The 22,351-nt window shown below is 51.4% G+C and overlaps 8 protein-coding genes across 8 annotated transcripts; 3 read left to right on the forward strand and 5 right to left on the reverse strand.

Moving 5' to 3' along the window:
• Nucleotides 1–157: 157 nt before the first annotated feature.
• On the reverse strand, nt 158–1,537 carry Asppvi_001497 (endoplasmic reticulum-Golgi intermediate compartment family protein; the record flags this gene model as incomplete). The annotated part of the gene is made up of 3 exons (XM_043297792.1): nt 158–669; nt 720–1,310; nt 1,447–1,537. The coding sequence occupies 3 exons, from the start codon at nt 1,535–1,537 to the stop codon at nt 158–160; spliced, it is 1,194 nt and encodes a 397-aa protein (XP_043153727.1).
• Nucleotides 1,538–2,545: 1,008 nt separating this feature from the next.
• Asppvi_001498 (putative protein kinase) lies at nt 2,546–6,831 on the reverse strand (the record flags this gene model as incomplete). The annotated part of the gene is made up of 3 exons (XM_043297793.1): nt 2,546–2,548; nt 2,614–6,640; nt 6,755–6,831. The coding sequence occupies 3 exons, from the start codon at nt 6,829–6,831 to the stop codon at nt 2,546–2,548; spliced, it is 4,107 nt and encodes a 1,368-aa protein (XP_043153728.1).
• A 1,364-nt stretch (nt 6,832–8,195) lies between these two features.
• Asppvi_001499 (PEX28-32 family peroxisomal membrane protein) lies at nt 8,196–9,926 on the forward strand (the record flags this gene model as incomplete). Its single annotated transcript, XM_043297794.1, has 3 exons — nt 8,196–8,329; nt 8,399–8,539; nt 8,603–9,926. 3 exons carry the CDS (start codon nt 8,196–8,198, stop codon nt 9,924–9,926), a joined length of 1,599 nt encoding a protein of 532 aa, XP_043153729.1.
• A 1,329-nt stretch (nt 9,927–11,255) lies between these two features.
• Asppvi_001500 (putative ABC bile acid transporter) lies at nt 11,256–15,233 on the forward strand (the record flags this gene model as incomplete). Its single annotated transcript, XM_043297795.1, has 2 exons — nt 11,256–11,577; nt 11,629–15,233. The coding sequence occupies 2 exons, from the start codon at nt 11,256–11,258 to the stop codon at nt 15,231–15,233; spliced, it is 3,927 nt and encodes a 1,308-aa protein (XP_043153730.1).
• A 204-nt stretch (nt 15,234–15,437) lies between these two features.
• Asppvi_001501 (uncharacterized protein) lies at nt 15,438–16,271 on the reverse strand (the record flags this gene model as incomplete). The annotated part of the gene is made up of 2 exons (XM_043297796.1): nt 15,438–16,078; nt 16,136–16,271. The coding sequence occupies 2 exons, from the start codon at nt 16,269–16,271 to the stop codon at nt 15,438–15,440; spliced, it is 777 nt and encodes a 258-aa protein (XP_043153731.1).
• A 1,468-nt stretch (nt 16,272–17,739) lies between these two features.
• Nucleotides 17,740–18,530, reverse strand: Asppvi_001502 (nucleolar protein 16; the record flags this gene model as incomplete). Its single annotated transcript, XM_043297797.1, has 2 exons — nt 17,740–18,334; nt 18,400–18,530. 2 exons carry the CDS (start codon nt 18,528–18,530, stop codon nt 17,740–17,742), a joined length of 726 nt encoding a protein of 241 aa, XP_043153732.1.
• A 260-nt stretch (nt 18,531–18,790) lies between these two features.
• On the forward strand, nt 18,791–20,233 carry Asppvi_001503 (Zn(2+) transporter YKE4; the record flags this gene model as incomplete). The annotated part of the gene is made up of 4 exons (XM_043297798.1): nt 18,791–18,946; nt 19,017–19,167; nt 19,223–20,162; nt 20,218–20,233. The coding sequence occupies 4 exons, from the start codon at nt 18,791–18,793 to the stop codon at nt 20,231–20,233; spliced, it is 1,263 nt and encodes a 420-aa protein (XP_043153733.1).
• A 349-nt stretch (nt 20,234–20,582) lies between these two features.
• Nucleotides 20,583–21,772, reverse strand: Asppvi_001504 (mannosyltransferase complex subunit MNN9; the record flags this gene model as incomplete). The annotated part of the gene is made up of 2 exons (XM_043297799.1): nt 20,583–20,603; nt 20,660–21,772. The coding sequence occupies 2 exons, from the start codon at nt 21,770–21,772 to the stop codon at nt 20,583–20,585; spliced, it is 1,134 nt and encodes a 377-aa protein (XP_043153734.1).
• Nucleotides 21,773–22,351: the final 579 nt, after the last annotated feature.

Below are 22,351 nucleotides of genomic sequence, written 5' to 3' on the forward strand. Positions count from 1 at the left end.
TTTCAGGCTAACAGAAAATGGATATCCCATGAGTATGCAACGATGCAATATATGAACACCAGCACCGAAATGTCCCAAACCGACGCAAGCAAAAGACACAAAGCACCAACTGAACACATGCACATGTAGAACGAGCCCGAGGCAACATCTACTGGATTCAATCGTCCGCCTCGTGGCGCCCAGTAAGAACACCCTCCGACTTTCCCCTTCTCCTCTTCCTGCCGAGCAGCTCGCCAGCCCACCCAGACATCTGATACAACCAACCACCCGTCACCATAACCCCGGAGACGGTATTCACCAGCCGCACAAGCAAGGACAGGAAACTGGTGCGCTCCTCGCTAATCATCAGCAGGATGGGCTCGATGTTGTACTTGAAGAAGATGCCCGGGACGAAGAAGGGGTTTTCGGGAATCGCGCTGGACTGGCTGGTGGCCGCGTACTGGTTGGTGAAGATGAGGTTTTTGCTGTGGCGGTTTGTGGGCGGAGCGTTGGCGTAGTTGTCCAGGGCGAGGCTGCCCTTGGAGTAGATGGTTGGCACGATTGAGAGGAAGTACTGGTACTTGTAGTAGTGGTCTTCGGTTGTGGCGATGGTTTTGTCGAGGGGATTGAGGAGGGTGGGATAGTGGGGGCCGAAGGAGAGCTCGGTGATCATGTGGGAGAAGTTGAAGGCTGCGGGCGTCAATTGAATTCGAATGAACATGAAGGAAGGGGAAACGTACTCTTGTGCTCGAGATGGGGTGCGCTGTTCTGGTAACCATGTCCTCTCGCGGTGATATGGAAATCGCCCTGGACCTTATTCCCCTCCAGACTGCCGTAAATCCGACACGAGTCTACAGCATCTCCCCTCCGCAGCTTGGGACCCTTGGCGAACTTCTTCCTGGGATTCCTCCGCACCTCGCCGAGAACATGGTGCACATGCGCATCGGCCTCCTGCTCCGATAGACGGTCGGCGTGCTCTTGGCTGAGAGTCTGGTACTCGTGCGCGCCGCCGTAGATCTCGTAATTGCGCTTGTCCATCCACAGCTGCCAGCTCGTGCGCTCACGTTTCAGGAGCTCACCGGCAAGAATGCGGTCGCCCGATGCATCCTGGATATTCACATCCAGCGTGTCACAGGGCATGTGGACGACAATGTCCAGGTTCAGCTGAAGGTCATGAGAGATTCCCTTTTCAACGCTGAAGTGTTGCTTCTCTGTACCTTTGAGCCACGTGCGGAACTCCGATATCGAGAAGAAGGTACAGACGAGCAATATCAGGACCGTCCATTGCCCTCCGCGAGGAGATGGCGCTGTATAAGAAGGTTTTGTTTTTGCTAGAATCCACACGACAATTGGTCAGCGTCTACACTAGACCATAACCTGGGCCTGGCCGCAACGAGGAGTTTGCGAAAACACACGGTGGAGCGAGCCCGGCTTTGAGCATGTTAATGGCTCATGATGAGAACTTACGAAATGCATCGAATGTCTTCAATCCGTCTTTGACCTTTGACTTCTCCCCAAATGCATCCTCGTCAAGGCCGTGCGATGCGAAGCCGTTCATCACGAGTCGCAACTTGGATTGGACAAATTAAGACATGAACGGGAGTGAATTGGAAGGCTATGTTTACAGAGAGCACAGATAAAAAGACGGTACGGCAAATGAGCACAGCTCTGATGATAGCGCAAGAAAATAGTTGAAACAGAGGACGACGGGGGGAAGATGAGTACAGGCCAAGTGTTCCAAAAGAGGTACCTATCTAAACTCCGCACCAACGCGTTATCAGACGCCTTATCAACAACGCTATCAAACAAGGCTAGATTGGTTGCTCTTCAACCACACCTTGTAGGACACTTTCAAGCATCAACAGAAATTCATAGATTATTCTCTATTTCATAGCATCTTCATGATCTCTATACTAGACGAGCGCACCCCTCAAACCTGCCTAATGCCACCAGTAGCCACAAGCTGCGCAGAGCAAAGTCAACAATAGTCAGCATGACACCAGCAAATACTCCGCAGATTAAGTCACAGCTGTCCCGGGCGAGAATCGAAGAGATACAAGGATACTGATGAGAAGAATGGACATGGGAAGGCGTATGAATGTACAGACGCTTTATGCATAACAATGAAGATCCGTAGCGATGCAAATAGCCTCAATGGTACATGAGAACGAGGCGATGCGAAGACATGTGCAGGCAATTCTGAAAGACAAAGAGATATGCATATGGTCTGGTAGAAGCTGCGAAGGAGAGGTCATGATTGTATCATAAATAATTGGAGACTGGTGGCAAGCAGGAAACGCAACAGCAAAGTGAAGGAAAAGGTGGAAGAGTACAGGTATCATGGCAAACCACACAAATGTTGGAATAAGGGGGTATAAAATGAACTCTTGTTGCCTTGTCCGCCGCTTCAAATTTGTTTCACTTTAACTCAATCATGACGCATGCGCGGAACCGTCGACGTTCTCGACCCGATGTATGCATCTTGAAGATAATGAGAAGGATTAATATTACAGGCATGTGAAAAGAAAGAGGACGAAAGGTGGAGACGTGGAACATGACGCATCATTTACTTCTCTAACAACTCGTTAGTGAAATGGCCTCGCGGATTTCTCTTTGTCGGGTGAGGTTACTTACCAGACTCGTCGCCGCCGCCGCAGTCGCGAGGTCAGGCTTTCCGCTGATGCTCCTGGCTGCTACACGGGGTAACGCCGAACCAGGAGTAGAAGTGACAGTTGTGCCCCGCTTGGCAGGAGTTGACGGCTGGAGGCCGCTCACGGTTGAGTGCCGTTTACCAACTGTTGCTGGCTTCACGGGAGAGCTGCCCGAGATGTCCCGACTGCGAATAAATGTACCGTTTTTGAGACTAGTTCCAGGCGGCTCCGGCAGCGGCCGTGCTGTGGGATTAGACAGAGTGGCTCCACGCTTGTTCGACAAGTTCGCCATACCATAGCTTCGAGAGCGTGATGCAGGTTTGATACCGGTGATGAACTCGTGTCTGAGCGCATCGTGAGGGGTGAGGCGACGAGCGGGATCCCATCGAAGACAGCGAGAGATAAAGTCGAGGAACGCATCATCGTCACACTTCAAAACCTGTTTGAGGTCCTTTGAACTGGGTCGGCGTCTTCTGCCCTTCGAAGAGACAGTGAGTCTAGGCTTGCCCAAAGAATCAAAGAATAACTTCTTCCGAGTGCTCTTCTCGATTAAATGTTTCTCGGGAGGACCAAACACCTCCATTATACAAGCAAGCTGCTCCTGTTCATTTTCTCCCGGGAAGATGGGATAGCCGCTGTAGAGCTCGGCCAAAATACAACCCAGACTCCACATATCAATCGGCATGCCATAAGACATGCCAAGAATGACCTCTGGCGAGCGGTAAAAACGACTTTGGATATAGGTATACACTTTCTCGTTCTCAAAACAACTGGATCCAAAATCGATGACCCGGATCTCGGAGCTCATGGGATGAACGAGGAGGATATTCTCAGGCTTGAGATCACAATGAATAACCTTCTTGGTGTGCAGGAGTGTCAGAGTGCCCAGGATCTGCTTCGTGAAGCGGCGTATCAGCTTGAGAGAGAACCCTTTGAAGTCGTGAGCCTTGATGAATTCATAAAGGTTCATTCCGAGCAGTTCCGTGGAGATACAGAGATGGCCCCTAAAGTAGAAACTCTGTGTGAAATTAACCACACTGTGACGGCGATGCGGATCCCACTCCTTGAGTTTCTGGAGGAGGTTCACCTCGATTAGAGCTTGTTGGTGGAACCGTTTCTTGTTACGAATGATCTTCACAGCAACGAGGGCTCCCGTCTTGTGGTCGATGCATCTCACAACCTGACCAAAACTACCTTTGCCCAGAACATCGAGTACTTCGTACCGATACGCAAGATGATCTCCGATCACGATGTTGTAATCACCACGATCATCGTCATAGCCAAAGTTCGCAGCCTGCGCGTTCAGATCACCAACATGTTTCTTCGCATTCTGCGTTCCGCAGAAGTAAATATCCTTGAAGTCGATGATCTCTCCACGTTCAAAGATATTGAGATTGGCCATTTTCAGTGCCTGCGCTGGGCTCACTCGCTCTTTCGGGCCTGCCTTGCGGCGTAATTCGTCCAGATTCCTGGCGGCAGTCTCAAAGTCCTTGCGCTTGCTAGCGAGTCTGCGCATCTCCTCATCGGCTACCAGAACGTCAGAGTCAGGGCTAGACTCATACTGCTGGCGAGGGTTGGCCGCCGTGCTGGTCTTTGCCGAATTGATTATCTTGTGCACGGGCGAAAAGATTGAAGATCCGGATCGGAGTGGTGCCGCATTGCTTTCCCCGGACTCATTCGAGAGACTTGGCTCCAGAGCGAGACTCTGTTCACTGCTCACGCTTGGGTTCCGCATTGTTGAGGCAGTCGTGCCGGAAACAGATGACTGACGTCTCGTTTGAACGTATGCGGGCTTGAGCGTGGGACTCGAACCTTTGACTGTGGACAAGTTATTCCAGGTGGCAGATGCTGGGAGTCTAGGGGGCGGCATTTGCTTCGCCGGATCCACATCAGTAGCTGTCGAACGTTGTGATTTGGAGTTGCTACGCTTTCTGGTCAGAGTGATTTTATTGAAGAGGGAAGAACCAGAAACGCTGTTGTTGTCAGGATCCGAAGGAGTAGACAATTGACTGATGGTCTCGGCATTCGAAGAGAATGCCGAAGATTGAGTTGGAGGTCGAGGCCCAGTCAGCTTGTATGATTGCGAGATCCGTGGGGAATAATCCCCACTCGTGTTGGCCTTTTGTTGTAGGTTGCTGAAGTCGCTGCTACTCTTTGGCAATGTGTAGGAGATGTACGGGGAAATTGTTCGCGCGCCACCAGTAGTATTATTGTCAAAAGACGCCAATGCACTGGAGCTACTTGCTGTCCGTAGAGGAGCAATTGTTGAGGTGCTCAGCACGAAATGAGAAGTGCTGCTTCGAGCGTGGGTGAAGTCCATTGTGTCGTCATCATCTCGAAAGAAGAAATTTGCCTTGGAAGCTGTCATCGGCGTGCTTGGAGTCTTGGATATGACCTGGCCTGAAGGAGTGTAAGACTGCGCATCGTCTTCGCGGTCCTTTAGAGCTTCGATCTTCGAGGCCACGGGAGTGCTGAGAGGCAACAGGTTCAACGGGGGCAATTTCAAAGGCTGCAGATTCTTCTTCCCAAAATTGCTAGCCGGAGTCTTTGCATCGGGGGTTTTCATTGCTCGCTCACCAGGATGGTCCGTGGTATTGTTGTCGTTACCACTTGTCGCTGGTTTGTGCTCAGCGTCGTTGTCAACCTTAGTCTTCAGAAGACCAATATCCAGGGGAAGACTAGACTTCCGCGGAGCAAAGTATGTCTGAAAATCGACGTCACCCTTGGGAGACTCATAAGCCTTGGGAATTGCGGGAACAGGGGGGACTTCTTCGTTGTTTCCCCCCGTGTGTTCCACACGCGGTTTTGGGGTAGGTAGCCGGGAAGACGATTGATTCTGGGCAAATCTTGTCTGCAAAGAGCTGCCAGAATTTCTCGTAGAGTTATAGCTCGTATTAGACGACAAAGACAAGCCTGAACTGTAGGATTTCCGACTCGGGTCGGGCGTTGTTCTTGTCGACGATGGTGTCACGCTCTTTCGCGGCAGGCTGGACGGAGACTGGGCGCAGGACCGCGGGCGAACAGGCAGCGTATCCGCTTTGGTTGGAGGAGTATATGGTAATGGAGGCGCTTGCGGCGCCATAGAGATTCGCTTCAAACGCCTTGCATCAGTAGGGCTTATTGTTCGAGCCCCGAGACCTGTCGCGTGTGGGGGCATAACTGACACCCTTTTCGCAGATGAAGCGGGAGTAACTGCACTGCCGGCAGGATTCTTAATCGGGGTCCGAACGGCATTAGTGGAGCATGACCGGGAGTGGTCGGTCAATCCAGATGCGGTCAGCAGATGGTCACCAGGCGCTCGGGTGGGTGGCTGGAGTGACTTGGCTTTCATGTTGCGAACATTGGAAGGAAGCCTCGTCTTGTCAAGGCCGTTGGAATCGAGATTCTGGGTATGTGGGCGGAGACCTGTGTGATCGGCTGGAGACGTATCCACACTTGCCTTCCGAACCGACAAGCTCTGACGTCTCGCAGATGTAGCAGCTGGAATGGCGCCAGGACCTATGGATTTACGTGGAGCGCGCGGAGCAGGAGCGTTTGCAGCGGAATTTTGGACAAGACTCTGGCGGCGACTCCGCGCAGCGGTGTTGGAAGCCGGAAGACGCGAAGATACCGATTCTGCGGAGGAATTCTGGTTCGATAAACGTGAAACCTCACTCTTTCTCCGCACGGAATTGCTTCTTGAGCGACTGGCAAAGCTGGATTCGTTGTTATCTGCCCACGGATTCCGCGTAAATGGACCTGAGAGTTGGCTTCCAGGGTTCGAACTCCCAGTGCCCGGCATAGGAAAGTGATTTAGACTCGGCTCTGCCATGATGCTGTTGTGGAAATCATCAAAGTTGACCGGGGCAAGGAACTCCATCTGATCAGAAGGTGTATGGTTGTAGTCCGACTTCGCCAAATTCCCCATGCTGGTGGATCGAAGACTGACGCGAGAGTTGGTACTCCGCGTTGATTCATTTGTTGAATCAATTGAGGAGTGTCCCGAGTGGAAAAACGAGCCGGGTGCATTACTACGAAGCAGAAAGTTAGAAGAATGATCATCACTGAGGCAGGAGATATAATACAATCTTCCTTGTCAAACTAAACGAAAACACAGAGGGAAATTGGAGATTTTGAGCTCATACCTTCTGCGCGAGGGTTCTTGCGGCCGTGGGCCCTGCGGCACTTTTTGATCTCGAATCGAGAGTCTTCTCTTGGTCATGATGCTTATGCGAGACCCAGCTGTTGCCTTCGAGGAAGGAGGAGTATCCGAAAGGAAAGGTGTCGATGCATGTTTATGCAAGCGTCTTCGTGCGGGACCCTCTGCTGTTTAGACCCGTATTCGTTAGCCACTGCAACTTGCGATTCCACACCGGACAAAACCATCGCCTGAATATTTTACCTCCAGATCCTGAATCTTCATTCCGAGGTGGACTCGTCGAGACCGTTTGTCCTTTACGCAGCTGCCCCCTCCCTGGAGTCTGCTGCGACGGTAGCTTTTCTGGCATCCTAAGGCTCCGATCCCAGTATTGCCAGTAGCGATAGGGGCAAGTTCAGGGCGATTCGCTGAGAAATTAGAGGTGAACGAGGAGCCCAGTGTCGTCTTCCTTTGCCAATGGCACGGAGGCGTCACTGATCTCCCAGCCTTCAAACAAAGAAGAGGCTTGACAACACCGTCGCGCAACCCGTCAACGGTCGCTACCGGTCCATTGCGGGGAACAAAAAGAGCACGTCTCTTTTGCCAGGAGTCGACCACGGAAATCCAAACCGAAGTACGCGACCAGATAAGAGGATTGGCAGCGTATTAAAATCGATTCGGTTTCTTTTCGGAGTGTCGACACAGGGCTGTTGGTGCACAGAGGGGAACTCTTCGCCGTTCGGTTGGACTTGGCGTTAAGAAAGTTACGGGCGTAGATAATAAAAATGGGACCACTAGAGCCCAAGCAAACGGGAAAGAAGAAAAAAGGGGAAATATTGTTAAGAGAACGAGGAAGGCACCCAATATGATGAACGAAAATATACAGATAATATCGTGAGCAGAAAGAAGCCAGCAAGACCACCCAATGCCAGCTAGGAAATTGAAGCAGAGAAGAAAAGTCGAGGAACTGACAAAATATAATTATGGGTACTGGGTAAACAACAAGCTGTTGTTGACCTCTGCTAGTACTATGGAGTACCTAACGGAGTACTAACTATCGCAAGTTTCCTAGTAGTCTACCTTAGCGTAGGCAAAAGTAAGGTAGTGCGTGCCCCCTGGCTCCTTTTCTGTAGCTCTAGAGATGCCTAATTGGGTAACGGCAAGTGCAAATAGGGCAAACAGTGCTCTTCCGAGATTAGTGCATGATGGGTGGATTTTGTCATTTTCTGCTCCTTACAGCTGATCAAACTGTACACAAATTACATGTTCATTACCCAAATTACCACGCTGTTTTACTGAATCCAACCCTGCTCGGCTCATCCATATCAGAACAGTTGACGTGCATGTGCTTCTGTGCGGAGAGACCTATCACTTCGGCCCATCTGCCACAAGAAATGCGCCTTCATGCTCCAACACTCTCCCTCGACACAGTTCCAGCGTAGGGCATGATGGATGACGGCTGTGCTGCTGAAGTTATTGCCAACCGTGACGAGCCCATTCCCGTCATCTCAGTCGGCAAAAATGACACCAAGTCACATCGGCATGGGAGGTCGGAGTCTTTGCAAGACAAGTTATTCGCCAAGTTCGTACCCTCTTGTCGCTGATATGGGAGAAAAATAGGTGCTGAATGGACTAACGTTGTTGATGTAAGGCTTCTGGAGCAAGTCATTCCCGCAGAAGATGTAGACAGTGAGTCTGTGTTGGGAGGCGACAAGCGTACGATTGCAGATGTTAAGCGGCCTGCGTTTAGCCTTCCTTTGATGGCTAATAATTTTCGTCGCTTCAACGCCAGGTATGTCAGATAAAATATTTATCAGGGAAAGTTGAACTCGCATGTTGTTAACTGCTTTCACAGGATCGGGATTGTTTTCCATTTTCAGAACCGAGTCGAACGTCTGCTAAGCTGGAGGAAATCCTCCCATACATTCTCTTTCCTTTTTATCTATTCGTTTATATGCCTGGATCCTAATCTCCTGGTGGTACTTCCCATCACCGTCATTTTACTATTCATCATGGTCCCAGCCTTCGCGGCACGGCATCCACCTCCCCCTTCAATGTCTACTTCCAGCACCACACCCTATTACTCATACCAGGGTCCGGCACTTGCGCCTGCAAAGACTATCAAGCCAGCGTCTGAGACATCAAAGGACTTTTTCAGAAACATGCGTGATCTCCAGAACGTCATGGCCGACTTTTCTGATGTGCACGATGCGACTATCTCGCTGTTTGCACCCATAACCAACTTTTCGAATGAAAAGCTCTCATCCACTGTTTTCCTTGTACTAACAATCACTGCTGCGCTACTGTTTCTGACAGCGCATCTCTTGCCGTGGCGGTTTCTCCTACTACTTGGTGGCAATGCGGCCGTCCTATCCAATCATCCTGGCCTACAAGAATTCTTGCAGAACCTCCTAGGAGACAGTAGCGGCGCTGTGAGAGCCGACCCGCAGGCTGGCCGGGCAGAGAAAAAGAAGGCTCCAGACATGTATGGGTTGCCGATGCCGTCGAACCCATCCGCTGCCGTATCGTTGCTTGATTCATTGGCTGATATTTCTTTGGATTCATATCCTGAAGAGCGTGAGGTAGAGATCTTCGAGATCCAAAATCGCTCACTAGCCCCTTATTCCGATTCAGAGTGGGAGCATTTCATTTTCAGTCCAGTGCCATATGACCCTTTGTCACCGTCCCGAATTGCAGGAGACCGCCCAAGAGGATGTCGTTTCTTCGAAGACGTTCAGCCTCCACCTGGCTGGGCATGGAAGACAAAGAAGTGGAAGTTGGACCTTGACTGCCGCGAGTGGGTCGTTGAGCGCATGATCACCGGAGTAGGCTTTGAGATACCCGGAGCTGGTCCTGAAGGAAGCATGGCCAATGAAGAGATTGGAGGCTGGGTTTGGGATCTACCTTCTCAATCCGCGTCCAGAGACGAGGACGCCGTGGCCACTGCATTAGGTTATCAAGATTACGGCTCAACCTCGAAGCCGGCCTCAATCCAAGAGAAGAAGAAGACGCAGAAAGGTAAGCAGAAGTCGGTCTCGCGGGACTGGGAGGAGCAAGGGCATTCAGGATTCAATGGCATGGGCGAATGGCGGAGAAGACGATGGGTACGGGTCGTGCAGAGAGTCAGCGTGTCCTCTGAAATTGACAAAGAGAAACCTTCGAACCAAAGAAAAACCTGATGAGTACACAGGACTAATACTTTATGATTTTATCTGAATGGGAGAAACGTCGTATTAGACCAGGGGGTTTGATACATGAAATGGCTCGAATGAGTACCTAGGATAGATAATATTTTACCCATATTTGCACCTCTGCTATTATTTTTTACGTTTCCGTCCTCTGACATGTCCATTTTGATCTTCGTTTGACTTCGTCGTGCTGATCGCACACTGTATTCCTGGTCTTTAAAAATACATTCTTTCCTAATATTCCGCGGTAATTTACTATTCTAGAATATTGATGGTGACTGCCTGAGGCTAGGTAAACCTCTATTTTCACACTCCATCAAATGAAACCTGCATGCTGCCAATTTCTCAAGTGATACCTACTCATTAATATATTGTTGCAAATCTAAAACCATATGTTTCATGTATTTTTGGATAAAGCAGACAGTAAGGCGTGAAATGTGGGGAAATTATGCCTAAAATCCCTCGGTTTTCAGCCTCCCAAATTCAGGCCCAAAGCTTAGTCTACATGGTGCCTTAGGCATCCAGGCTTGCCTTCCGCCAATCCGCCTCCGTTTAGAGCAAGCCACCTACCAAGGAAGCACAGGCGCTCAGGACAACATTGAGAGAAAAGATTGTCTGAGTATTCATCTCAATACTCAGGGATCAGGTATGAATTGATGTCGCTCGTTCAGAATTATGGCGTACTTCATTCTTGCCATCCAGTTTGGGTATTGCACTCCGAGACTCGTTCTATATTGTTTCACCCCGCTCTAACATAAATGATGCTAGGACTCGGCCAATGCTCGACTGTCGAGATGTGCCATGCATTATTTCTCCACAATACCGGCAATTGTCATCATAGGGGCTGTTGTATTGTACTTTCTCAGCCATTTTCTGTACCACTGGCGTCCGGAATGGACGAAACCCTTCATCTCAGAACGTTCTGAGGAATGGTCGGACTTACCAGTGGAGTCAATCAAGCAAAGGGTGGGATGGGTGATCAGCCTTTCCCTTATCACACTCGTAGGCCTCGCGGCTGAGGTCGTAAAAGAAATTACAAATGGCTTTGAAGTGGCTACTATAGCTCTCCTTGTGTCATGGGTAAGATAGCCCGCATCGTGGGGGAACTTGAGCTGATTCGTCCCTCAGACAGTTGCAGCGATCTTCATTTGTATAGCACGTCCAAGGACAAGTCCAGCTTGGATGCTTGCATACTTCATCACAGAGCTTGCTGTGGAATTGTCGTTTATTACGAACCATGACGCCTACGCAGTGACAAGACTGCCTGCGTATTATGTTGCGGCTGGCGCAGCTTTGGCTGGATGTGTTACTATATTGCTCATGCCTGTCCGCGAGCCTTCAGTTCCCATTTATGACATCGCTGCTGTTGGACAACCCCCATCCAGCGACTTTCGCAGTCCAGAAGACAATCTGAGATTGTGGCAATTCCTTAGTGTGTCATGGATGGCACCGCTCATCGCTACTGGGAAGAAAAGACGATTGGACGAGGACGACGTCTGGTTCCTTGGCTTCGAATTCCAACATCGCAGGTTACATGACAAGTTTCGTCGACTTAAAGGCTCAGTGATTGGTCGTCTGCTTCGTGCGAACGGGATTGATGTAGTGATTGTTTCCACCATTGCAATTGTGCAGATGATATGCGGTCAGGAATTCTTGTGCATTTTACAGAAATATTCGCTGACTTGATCCTCAGACTTCGCGACCCCAATCTTGTTGCAGCAACTCCTTCAAGCCATGCAGGACATGAGCTCAGGGAAACGCCCTGCCCTGACCTATGCATTGGCCACTCTCGTCCTTCGTGTGGTTGCGGCGCAATCGCAGGTACTCAACCTTTGGTTCGGTAGACGATGCTACGAGAGGAGCAGAGGGGAGATGATCATGATGGTCTACGAGAAGGCACTCTCTAGGAAGAACATTTTTGAGCCCCAGTCAGAACAAAAGGATGAAGGGGCAGCAAACGGAGAGCTTGTCGAAGAAGATACAGACGAAGAAGTGGAGATTCCCAAGCGAAGAAAACTCTGTGGGATATTCTCTGGCCGCCGGCAAACCAAGAAAAAGGCAGCCAAATCGGCTGCCTCGATGGGCAAGATTTTCAATTTGCTCCGTGGTGATGTTTACGAAGTCGCCCAGCGGTTTTGGGAAGTCGACTCCTTGATTGACAAGCCTCTTGGACTTATCATTGCAGTCGTGCTTGTTTGGAAGCTTTTTGGGCCATCATGCTTCCTGGGAATCCTAGCAATCCTGGTTGCTCAGGCTTTGAACGCCGTCATTACTCGTACACTCCTCCGTTGGGAGCGAGTGCGGAGACTCGCAACAGATGCCAGACTTCAGATAACTTCTCAATTTGTCGAAGCACTTCGTCACCTTCGCTGGTATGGATGGCAGGATCACTGGTACCGGCAGGTTATGGATGCTAGGCAATCGGAGCTGAACCTTCGTATCATCACCAACCTGTGGAGCATCCTGATTCGTTTCGTGAACACTTTTGCTAGCGGTGTGTTCCCTGTAGTGGCTCTGTATGCCTACACCCTTCTGGCTGGTCATCCTCTCCGCATTGACATAATCTTCCCTGCCTTGCAGCTGTTTACTATGCTGGAAACCCGCCTTAGAGATATCCCTAGTCTCATAACAGTACTGATCAATGCATCTATCGCCGTCGAAAGAATTGAGGACTTCATGGCCGAGCCGAACAAGGAGACACCTACTACCGATCCCGCCCACTCTTTTTCCGTTCAGCTACAGCATTGCTCATATGCTTGGCCTGGTCGAGTCGGTCCGGTGCTGTCAGATATCAGTTTGAGGATATCCGAGGGGCTGACTGTTGTTTCTGGTAAGGTAGGGGCTGGAAAAACGGCTCTACTTCAAGCACTTCTCGGCGAACTGGACAGGATTGGCGGCTCTGCTGAAATCCCTAATGAGATGGTGGGCTATTGTGCTCAAACACCATGGCTCCAGAGCATGAGTATCCGAGACAACATCCTTTTCTCCTCGCCATATGATGAGCAAAGGTACCAGAAAGTTCTGGATGCGTGTGCCTTGCTTCCTGATCTCGAGAATTTCGAGCATGGAGACCTTTCTTTTGTGGGTGAGAATGGTATAGGCCTTTCTGGCGGCCAGAAAGCCCGCGTTGCGCTGGCGCGAGCACTTTACAGTACGGCTAGGATTTTGTTGCTTGACGACCCAATTTCTGCTCTTGATCACAACACTGCTGAGACCGTGGTTCGAAAGTGCTTTACGGGTCCTCTGATGCAAAACCGCGTCGTTGTTCTCGTTACACATCGTACCGCGCTGGTCAGTCATATCGCCGATCAAATAGTGCACATTGAAGATGGCCGGGCTACAATTCACGGTAAACAGGCCGTGTCTATGGATTCGGCCGCTGATGAAGATGTCCAATCGCATTTAGCAAAGACAGCCGAGGCCCAAAGCGAGATTCAAGGCGCTCTTCGAGAGGCTGCGGCTTCGGCTCCGACAAAGTTCATCGAGGAAGAGCACCGTGCGGAATGGGGCGTGCAAGCCCGAGTCTATTGGAACTACATCAGGGCTGGAAGATATAGATGGTGGATTTCACTAGTATTTATCTTGGCCATCTACCGATTAACGTCGGTAGGGCAATCGTGGTTCCTAAAGGAGTGGGGTGAAGCCTACAACCACATTCTCCTGGCATTCAGCCATTCCACCCCCGAAGGCAGATATTCCGCAGGACAATGGGTTGTACCTTATGGGTGGTCCCAGGTGTTCCGTTGGAACCCAACAGATCCCCTGGAAAAGCTACCAGCGCCATTCGAAGACGTGCGTCCTTGGCTTCTGGCCTTCTTTGTGATAACAACGTTTCAATCGGCCATGCTTCTGTTTGCGCAACTTTTGATGCTGGTCATTGTCTACTGTGCAGGCAAGAAACTTTTTCACGAGGTCATGGTTCGAGTGAGCCAGGCAACATTCCGCTTCTTCGATGTCACTCCTATCGGTCGCTTGATGAACCGACTGACGTCGGATATCGGAGTGGTTGACGGTAACATTAGTGAACAGTTTCAGGTTATTGCGTTCCAAGCCATCACCTGGATCTCCTCAATTGTGGTCATAGCATCGGTGACACCAGCATTTCTTGGTTTCTCATTCACTCTCACAGCAGCTTTCATTTTCACATTTCTCCAATTCCTGCCAACGTCACAAAGCCTGCGACGACTTGAGATGGTGTCTCTTAGTCCTCTGATCTCGAATTTTGGCGAGCTCCTGCATGGCCTGACGACTGTTCGTGCGTTCCACGCGGAAGAACGCTTCCAAAACAGAGTCATCGCGGTCGTAGACAAATTCCAGGGCATGGATCATTTCTACTGGTCACTTCAAAGTTGGCTAATGTATCGATTTGAAACTCTGTCAGCTGCGTCCACATTTTGCCTCACCGTTCTGGCATTATACACCAATGTCACTCCAGGTCTCGCGGCTTTTGTACTGATAGCCGCCAACAACTTTGTTGCATCCACCCATGCTTTGTGCAAACAATATGGCCAGCTACAAATGGACTTTGTCTCAGTTGAACGGATCGACGAGCTGCTTCATATTGAGCAGGAGAACCCAGGAACAATTGAACCCCCGGCATCCTGGCCACGGTTTGGGCAGGACCTCACATTCGAAGACGTGACCATTCGATACGCACCGCACCTGGAGCCTTCACTCCGCAACATTTCTCTTACAATCCCCGGAGGTTCGACAACGGCCATCATAGGCAGAACAGGAAGCGGCAAGTCCACACTAGCCGTCTCGCTGCTCAGCGTCATTCGCCCCGAATCGGGCCGGATCGTCGTCGACGGCATCGATATCGCGCAAGTCAATACGCAGGCGCTTCGAACCCGTGTCACATTCGTTGCTCAAGATCCTGTTCTCTTCCCCGGTAGCATCCGGTTGAATCTCGATCCGACCGGTGAATACTCGGACGAGGAGTGTGCAGATGTGCTGAAGCGTGTCTGTAGTCGGCATGGCTGGAATTTACAGACGCACGTCGAAGCCGGTGGCCGCAACCTCAGCCAGGGTGAGCGGCAGCTGATCGGTCTCACGCGGGCCGTCTTGCGTCACAGTCCAATTGTCATTCTCGACGAGGCCACAGCGTCTATCGACCATGAAAGCTCCCTTGAGATTCAGCAGGTCATAAGGGAGGAACTACGGGAGTCAACGGTTATCACCATTGCGCATCGGTTGGAAGCAATCAAGGACGCGGATTACTATGTCGTCCTAGATCAAGGACGGGTGTCAAAGCATGGCTATGTCAATGATAACGGCACTTCTCAGATACAGTCATAGACAGGTAGAATTAGAAAAATCTACTAGAATCACGACTATGAATCAATCTCAGGCTGTCACAAGGTGTAATTTTCAACCAACATCAGACATTTCTGTACAATGTAATTTGCAAATTGAAGAAGTGATCATCATGGCGATCATGCAAAACCAAGGTAAAACCATCACGAACATAGATTGAAACGCCATGGGAGAATCCTCAAACAACTAAGCCCACTCAAGCATCAACAAGACATGACCCACCACCCGCAGGGAAACAAGCAGCAGCATACTCCAACAAGCCCCATCGAACACCATACTTCTCCCCGACCCGACGTTAACAGCGTCAGTCGCAGCAACACCACCCAAGCTCACAGACCAACTACTCGCCGCAGGACCTGCACTAGACACAGCCGAGGGCACCACACCAATGGAACTGGTCCTACTCGGAGAAGCACTCACCACCCCATGTCCTGAAGATGCAGATACACGCTGGCGCTCCGCACCATCGGAAACAACGACCTGTAGAACCGGCACCGCAGTCACCGCCGTACCGTCGACACAGTCGCCTAGATTCCATGGGTTATATGGCAGGGAGCAGACTCTTCCATCCAGCGACGCCGGAGATTGGAGGAGGGTATTGACGTCCCTCTTCAGGCGGGGAGTCTCAGAGACGTGTACCGCGTCGATGGCGCCCTGCGTTCGTGATGGACTACCTCCATTGCAGTTTCTTTTGAGGGCGAAGAGAGGTGATTCCCAGGTTCCGCAGAGGGTTGTCTCGGGGATGTGAGAGATCTCGCCGTCAATTGAGTATCCTGTGCCGTTGAAAGCGCAGACTGCGTCTCCTGCGTGCTTGGACGATTCGTGACCTGGTTACTCTTGTTAGTTAAGGTTAAGGGGAGTAATTCTAGACTCTGGGGACGTACAAACCGCCGCACCGGCGTAGTGGTGGAAGGAATCTCGAGAGCCTGGATAACTGATCAGTTGTTTGCTTTCGGGAGGGGCTCGTGGACCAGTTCGTGGACTTGCGTACATGGTATTGCAGGATCGGACTTCGATCATGGTTGTAGAAGCGCAGGTTATGATCATCGAGCCCTTTAGCGAGCCTTCTGGGCAGTAGCTTCCTCCGGGTTTAGAGCAGACGAGAGTGTCGCTGGTAGGGTCGCTGCTGGTTGTCAGCTTCTTTTTGTCTTATGAGTATCAAAGGGTAGGAAGGACTAGGGATGAAGAGTACTATTTGACTTGGGCCCTGGCCAGCTCAAGAAGCATGAGACTGGCGCATAGGAGGAGGATCATGGCTAGATACGTCTTCATGGGTGCCAGGGCTTGCTATCGGTATGCTTGAAGTTGTGTCGTCGGATGAAAGTGTAGATTATAGTCTTAATGAATGGTATGGACAAAGTGGTGATATGGCCAGCTATTGAACTTGCAGAGAGCTTGAATTAGAACTAGAACTAGGCTGCTGAGGCAATGTTTGTTGATAGTACACGCGTCGTGGTTGAGCAGTGAATGAAGCGCGGAAGATGCCGTTACTTTTCAACATGAGCCCCTAGCACAGCTCATCTTTGAACCGTTTCACATTCTAGGGACTGACACCTCCATGACTCCTAGGGTCGACTAGATAGAAACACCATGAGATGGAATGGAGAGGAGTCAAGGGTAGCCCTTTAGGGAACCAGCAGGCAGAGCTGGGTTGAGATCTGGCCAACCTTGCTGAGGCACAATGGATGCATTCGATAATGAAACTCTACCAGGACACGAAATGGACAAGAATGACAAAAGGAAGAGAACAAGATCAAAAGGCAAAACGGAACGGGCCATAGACACCCATCTGTGGATGCCCATGACCAGATCCGTCCCGGTCCCGGTACCTGTATAGCTGGAAAAGGAGGTCTATACAGGCACCAGAACCGTATTCGAACCGGAGTCATCGATGGTTACAGAAGTCCCGCAAGAGCCAGTGCTAGACTGACTGGCGTTGACCCCTGCACCATCTGCCCCGGTTCCTTGAATGGTGCTGTTGCTAGGGACCTATGTGTTGCCCTTGGTTGCCGAATCGGGTAAGGTACGAGTAGACGGATACCTGGAGAACAAGCGTTCTGATGCTGCCTGAGGTTATGAACGCATGCTGGACACCGGCTCCTAACTGTGACTCTGCAGTAAACATGAATACCTCCGACGTCTCGACAACACAACTCATACTGTCATGTGGAAAGGGAAATGTTAGCGCCGACTCTTCTCGTAGAAGTGTGCTTACCAGTGTCACCTGTGTTCAGACGACGTTCACTACATACGAATGAAGATAGTGATCATAAGATATGGTCGATTTCTCGTGGAAGGCTGCTGTGTCGAACTCTGACTCATATATTGATATGGTATCTGCAAGGACATGAATGTGATATAAGTCTATATGTAACAGTTGCAGACCTGTCAGGTAGTATAAACTGACAACCGAAGCCTAGACAACAACTTTTGATATCAACAACCCATCAAAAACGCCGCATGCGCCTGGAATGCATCAAGACACAAACTATGAGGAGTGGTTTGCCTTCCACTTGCGAATCCTCCGTTTCAAATCACCCTCGCTCTGTTGCATGGGATTCAACTTCCTATCACGAGCCATGGCGCTGTAGTTTTCTCCATGACGCTCGATCAACCTCATAATCCATTCCTCCTCCCGCTTGCTCTGGTGCCGGGGCTTTTTCGCCTTGACTGCCAGCCCTTCTTGGTCTGCCTGACGCTCCAGCTGTTGAACGATCGCGCTCTTGGCATTGGCTCTTTGTGACGCCGTATGCTCGGCTGCCTCATCCTCAGACAAGTCGTTCAGTGGGTCGTTGAGCGGATTCGAACGTTTGACTTTGCGGCCGCCCACTTCAATCTCATCTTCGTCACGAATCACTCGGATGATTTTGCCTGTTTCCGGGTCGCGTTCCACCCTAGTCTCCCCCATGGCGGCCTGCTTTGCGGACGCTTTGGCGCTGCCCCTGATGTGGAGGGAATCCTCGGGTACCTCCTCGATGCGCCCATCTTTAGTCGGCCGTTTTTCGCTACCGCCAGTTGGAGCATTGAGTTTGTGAACGAGTCCCAGGCGGCGGTAGTTTTGAGTCAAAGTCAATTTACGATCCCTATTGGGGTGAAACTCATGTCAGTGGCAGATCCTCGATCGATTCTAAGAATTGGTAGTTCTTACCAATTTTGAGCGATAATGGCATTTCCCAGGACGTTGATCTTCTTCTTGCCGCTCTTCAGCTGACCAGTCCTCTTGGGCTTCTGTTTCGGCGTCGAGGACCGGTTTTTCTTCTTCTGTAGCACGCGACCCATTCTTCTTATTCCCTTGGAGCGATAATTCGAAAAAGTGGTGGACGATAAAATTCCACAGCGGTTCAAGTCTTATCGATGTCTCCGAAACTTTTTAATGTTTGCATCTGGAGGCTTGGCGTGTTTGCCGACATTAGCTCCACTGATAACGAGCTGTAACGAACTAGGTGTCTGATATCTCTCGTGCAGGCTTAATCAGGGTATTATCCTCGAGTGTCTCTGCCCAATTGCTCACTGCTGCAGTCCAGAGTTTCACGACAGCGATGGCACTCAGTTTTTTCTCTCCTGCGCGCAGGACCGGCCTCGCTCTCGTCGCTGGTCTTCTCATATTCGCTGTGCTGGCGGCTGCGACTGTTGACAGTGGAGACAAGATCACTGTGGGCGACCTTTCCGTAGCGGAAATCGAAGACAAATTGCAGGTAATTGCGCCTCGAACTTCTAGTCATTTGTGATTGCCACCACTAAGTAAATAAAGACTGACATGCTCAGGAATGTCCACTTGTGGAAGCTCTCAATGAGCACAAGCGTGCGACCAGCCCGCAAACCGCAAGCATGATGTCGAGGCTCTTTGCGATCCTCTTTCCTGGCAGTCCCGCGGTCAATGCAATTCTGGCAACTGTGTACATTTCCGGACCTCCCAGTATGCGTCTTTTGAGAAACCATGTTATCACCGTGTCCAGATCTAACAGCTGCAGACTTCCTCCTGGCGCTATGCCCACCGAACATCGACCCCTCATCTCTGTCCGTCATGGTCGCTTTCGCCGTCGGAGGACTTTTAGGTGACACTTTGTTTCATCTTCTCCCTGAGATCTTCCTAGGCGAGGACTCCCCGGAGCACGTGCGCTTCGTCATGGTCGAACCCAACAGGAATCTCCTCCTCGGACTCGGGATCATGGTCGGCTTCTTCACGTTCGTGGCCATGGACAAGGCTCTCCGCATCGCAACAGGAGGCGAAGGACACGCTCACTCGCACACTCACCCGCACGCGCACACCGACAGCGCCTCCCACGGCACAACCACCAGCTCAACCACTAGCACCGCCAACGCCGAGCTCCGCAAGCGTAAACCCGACTCCTCCGCCCCCGCCGCCAAGCAAGAACCAGAAGACGAGAAAGAAATCAACCCCAGCGTCAAACTAGGAGGGTACCTCAACCTCATCGCCGACTTCACCCACAACATCACCGACGGCCTGGCAATGTCCTCCTCCTTCTACGCCTCCCCCACCATCGGCGCAACCACAACCGTCGCCGTCTTCTTCCACGAAATCCCCCACGAAGTCGGCGATTTCGCCCTCCTCATCCAGTCCGGCTTCTCTAAGCGCAAGGCCATGGGCGCGCAGTTCGTCACCGCCATCGGTGCCTTCCTTGGTACGTTCATCGGGATCGCGATCCAGGAGTTCGGAGGCGGACACGGCGCGGCGGCTGGTGGAGTGACGGACGCAGCGGCAGGGCTGCTGGGCACGAGCCTCACGTGGGGCGATATGCTCTTGCCTTTTACCGCAGGGACTTTCCTCTACGTCGGGACTGTGTCGGTCATCCCGGAATTGCTCGAGACAAGCAAAGATAAGACAGTCGAGATTAAGAAGACGATTGTGCAGTTCTTGGCTGTTGCCGTTGGGGCGGGAATTATGCTTGCGTGAGTACTGGATTCCGGCTTGTTGTGAACATTGACTAACGCTTCCGCTATGCAGTATCTCCTGGCACTGAGGTGATGTTGCTTGTACGATTTGATGGTGGCAGCATATTAGACGGATATACTTTATGGGGCATAGTGATAGATGAAAAGTACTTGAAAGAACGCAGATGCAGTCGATAAATATCCGACCAGAAAATAAAATTGCTTGAAAATCATCTAGCTCCGTGCGTCTATATAACCAATATAAAGGTTATGCGGACTCCGCATGCCACAATACTGGCGCCAAAACTCCATCCACCACATGAGATCTGAAAGATTGTATTCTAAATAGTGACGAAAGTTGCGCACAGCGCGCTCAATGTAACGCATATTGCGTCGTGCAAGAAATGTCTAGTATAACATCGTTTCCCAAAAACCACATCACTCGTTTTGGTGGTATACCTGCAAAGTGCATTAGCATCCACGAGTCATCCCAAAGGGGGAAAAATGCCACTTACAAAATAATCCGGCAGCCCATGCACGGTGTACCCCAGCCGCTTCGCCATCTTGGCGAAGCCCTCCGTTTCGACCAGGTGGTAGAAGGGAAAGGCAGGGAACATCGCGCCGTCACGATGCACATCCGCCTTGACCATGAGCGCTGTACCGCCCACCCCGTCCAGCTCGATGACCTTCTTAGGGTTCGGATTAGTTGTATCAGCCAGATAAGCCATCAGCGTCCGGTAGGTCGGCATCTCGGCGTAGCCCTCGAGGAGGATCTCGTCGGGCCCCATCTCTGCCGCCATACTCTGCGCCGTACTACTATCGATCCACGAGTTGTAGTCGTACGGCCGCACATCCATCTTTTTCTTCTCGGAGTTGTAATACCGCTGGTAGCAGTTCGGGACGAGGACGGGGTAATCGTGCGCCGTGAGGTCCTGAATCAAGGTCGGCGGTGTCTCGACAATATCCGCATCGAGCCAAAGAACCCAAGCTGTCGCGGGGCCGAGCGTCGTAAACAGCAGACTGTTGCGGGCGCGGCTCATCGACTCGCGGCGCGCCTTCTGGTTCTCCATCTTGTGCCGCTCCTTCTCGTCCTGCGACTGCAGGGGCGGCTCGAAGTCCTGGCGGAGGATGGAGATGCTCGCGAAACGCTGGTCGATGGGGCCGGACTGCGTCTTGGCGATGGCGTCTTCTAGTGCGGCCAGGGCCGCATTGCCCTCTTTGTTCTTGGGGATGATGAACCCGATCGAGATGAGCTCGTGCGGGTAGGTCAGTTTCACCACATTGTCCCAGTACTCCGGGACGAAGCGGGCCAGCGGTGTAAGGATCAGGACTCGTTCGCTCTTAGCAGCGGACTGGCTGGTGCTGCTGAGCTTGTTGAGGTCATACTGCACGACCGGGGGAGGGGCTTGTTGGCCATCTTGGCGGACGGGCTGGGATTTGAAGAAAGGTTTCGTCGGAGGTGAGAGAGGGTTTTCGGCGGCGTCGTCTTCGCGGCGTTGCTGGGAGGAGGAAGCGGAGCCTGCGCTAACGGGGGAGGCAGAGGATGTCGAAGGGGATAGCACGAAGGTGACGAACCCGAACGCAAGTATGGCCGCAAGGAGGAGAGTGATTGGATTCGTGCGTCGCATTGTGCGGACGACGGCCATAAAATGGCCGTATCGACCGGTGGTAACGAGCGAGGGGAAGCAGGAATCGGTAGGGTTGAGTTGGTGAGGATGCGAGCTGGCTCTTGGAAGTCGGAGATGTTTGATGAGGACAGGTCGAAAGATCTGGGCCGGCCGAGATGTGGGCACAGGGAGATAATACTTAGCCAGCAATGAAGTCAATCCTCGACCTGCGCCCCGACATAGCGCGATTGACGGTGAATAGGTCAAATTTCGAATTAATCGTGCTGGGAGAGTCAACGAGGGAGGGAGCCGGCGATGATGAGAAGATGAATCGATGGTCTGGTCTGGCCTTGTGTTTGCCCGCCCTGACCTCACTGCGTGGTGGCCGGAAAAGAACACGCGGACCGACTCTCAAAATCGCAGCGTAATCTCCCTGGAACTAATCGATCTCTCAACCCACAACTAGCCAATGAACGTCAAAAATATTTGTCTCCGACGTTGAAATGTGGACCAAAGCCCAGATCTCAGTTCCTGCGCGAGGTATGCTGAATGCGGAAATGTTGCACTCAAGCTCACCTCCGCCGTTGCACCTCCAGCACT

Source organism: Aspergillus pseudoviridinutans (assembly GCF_018340605.1).
Source record: "Aspergillus pseudoviridinutans IFM 55266 DNA, scaffold_1, whole genome shotgun sequence".
Taxonomy (NCBI): domain Eukaryota; kingdom Fungi; phylum Ascomycota; class Eurotiomycetes; order Eurotiales; family Aspergillaceae; genus Aspergillus; species Aspergillus pseudoviridinutans.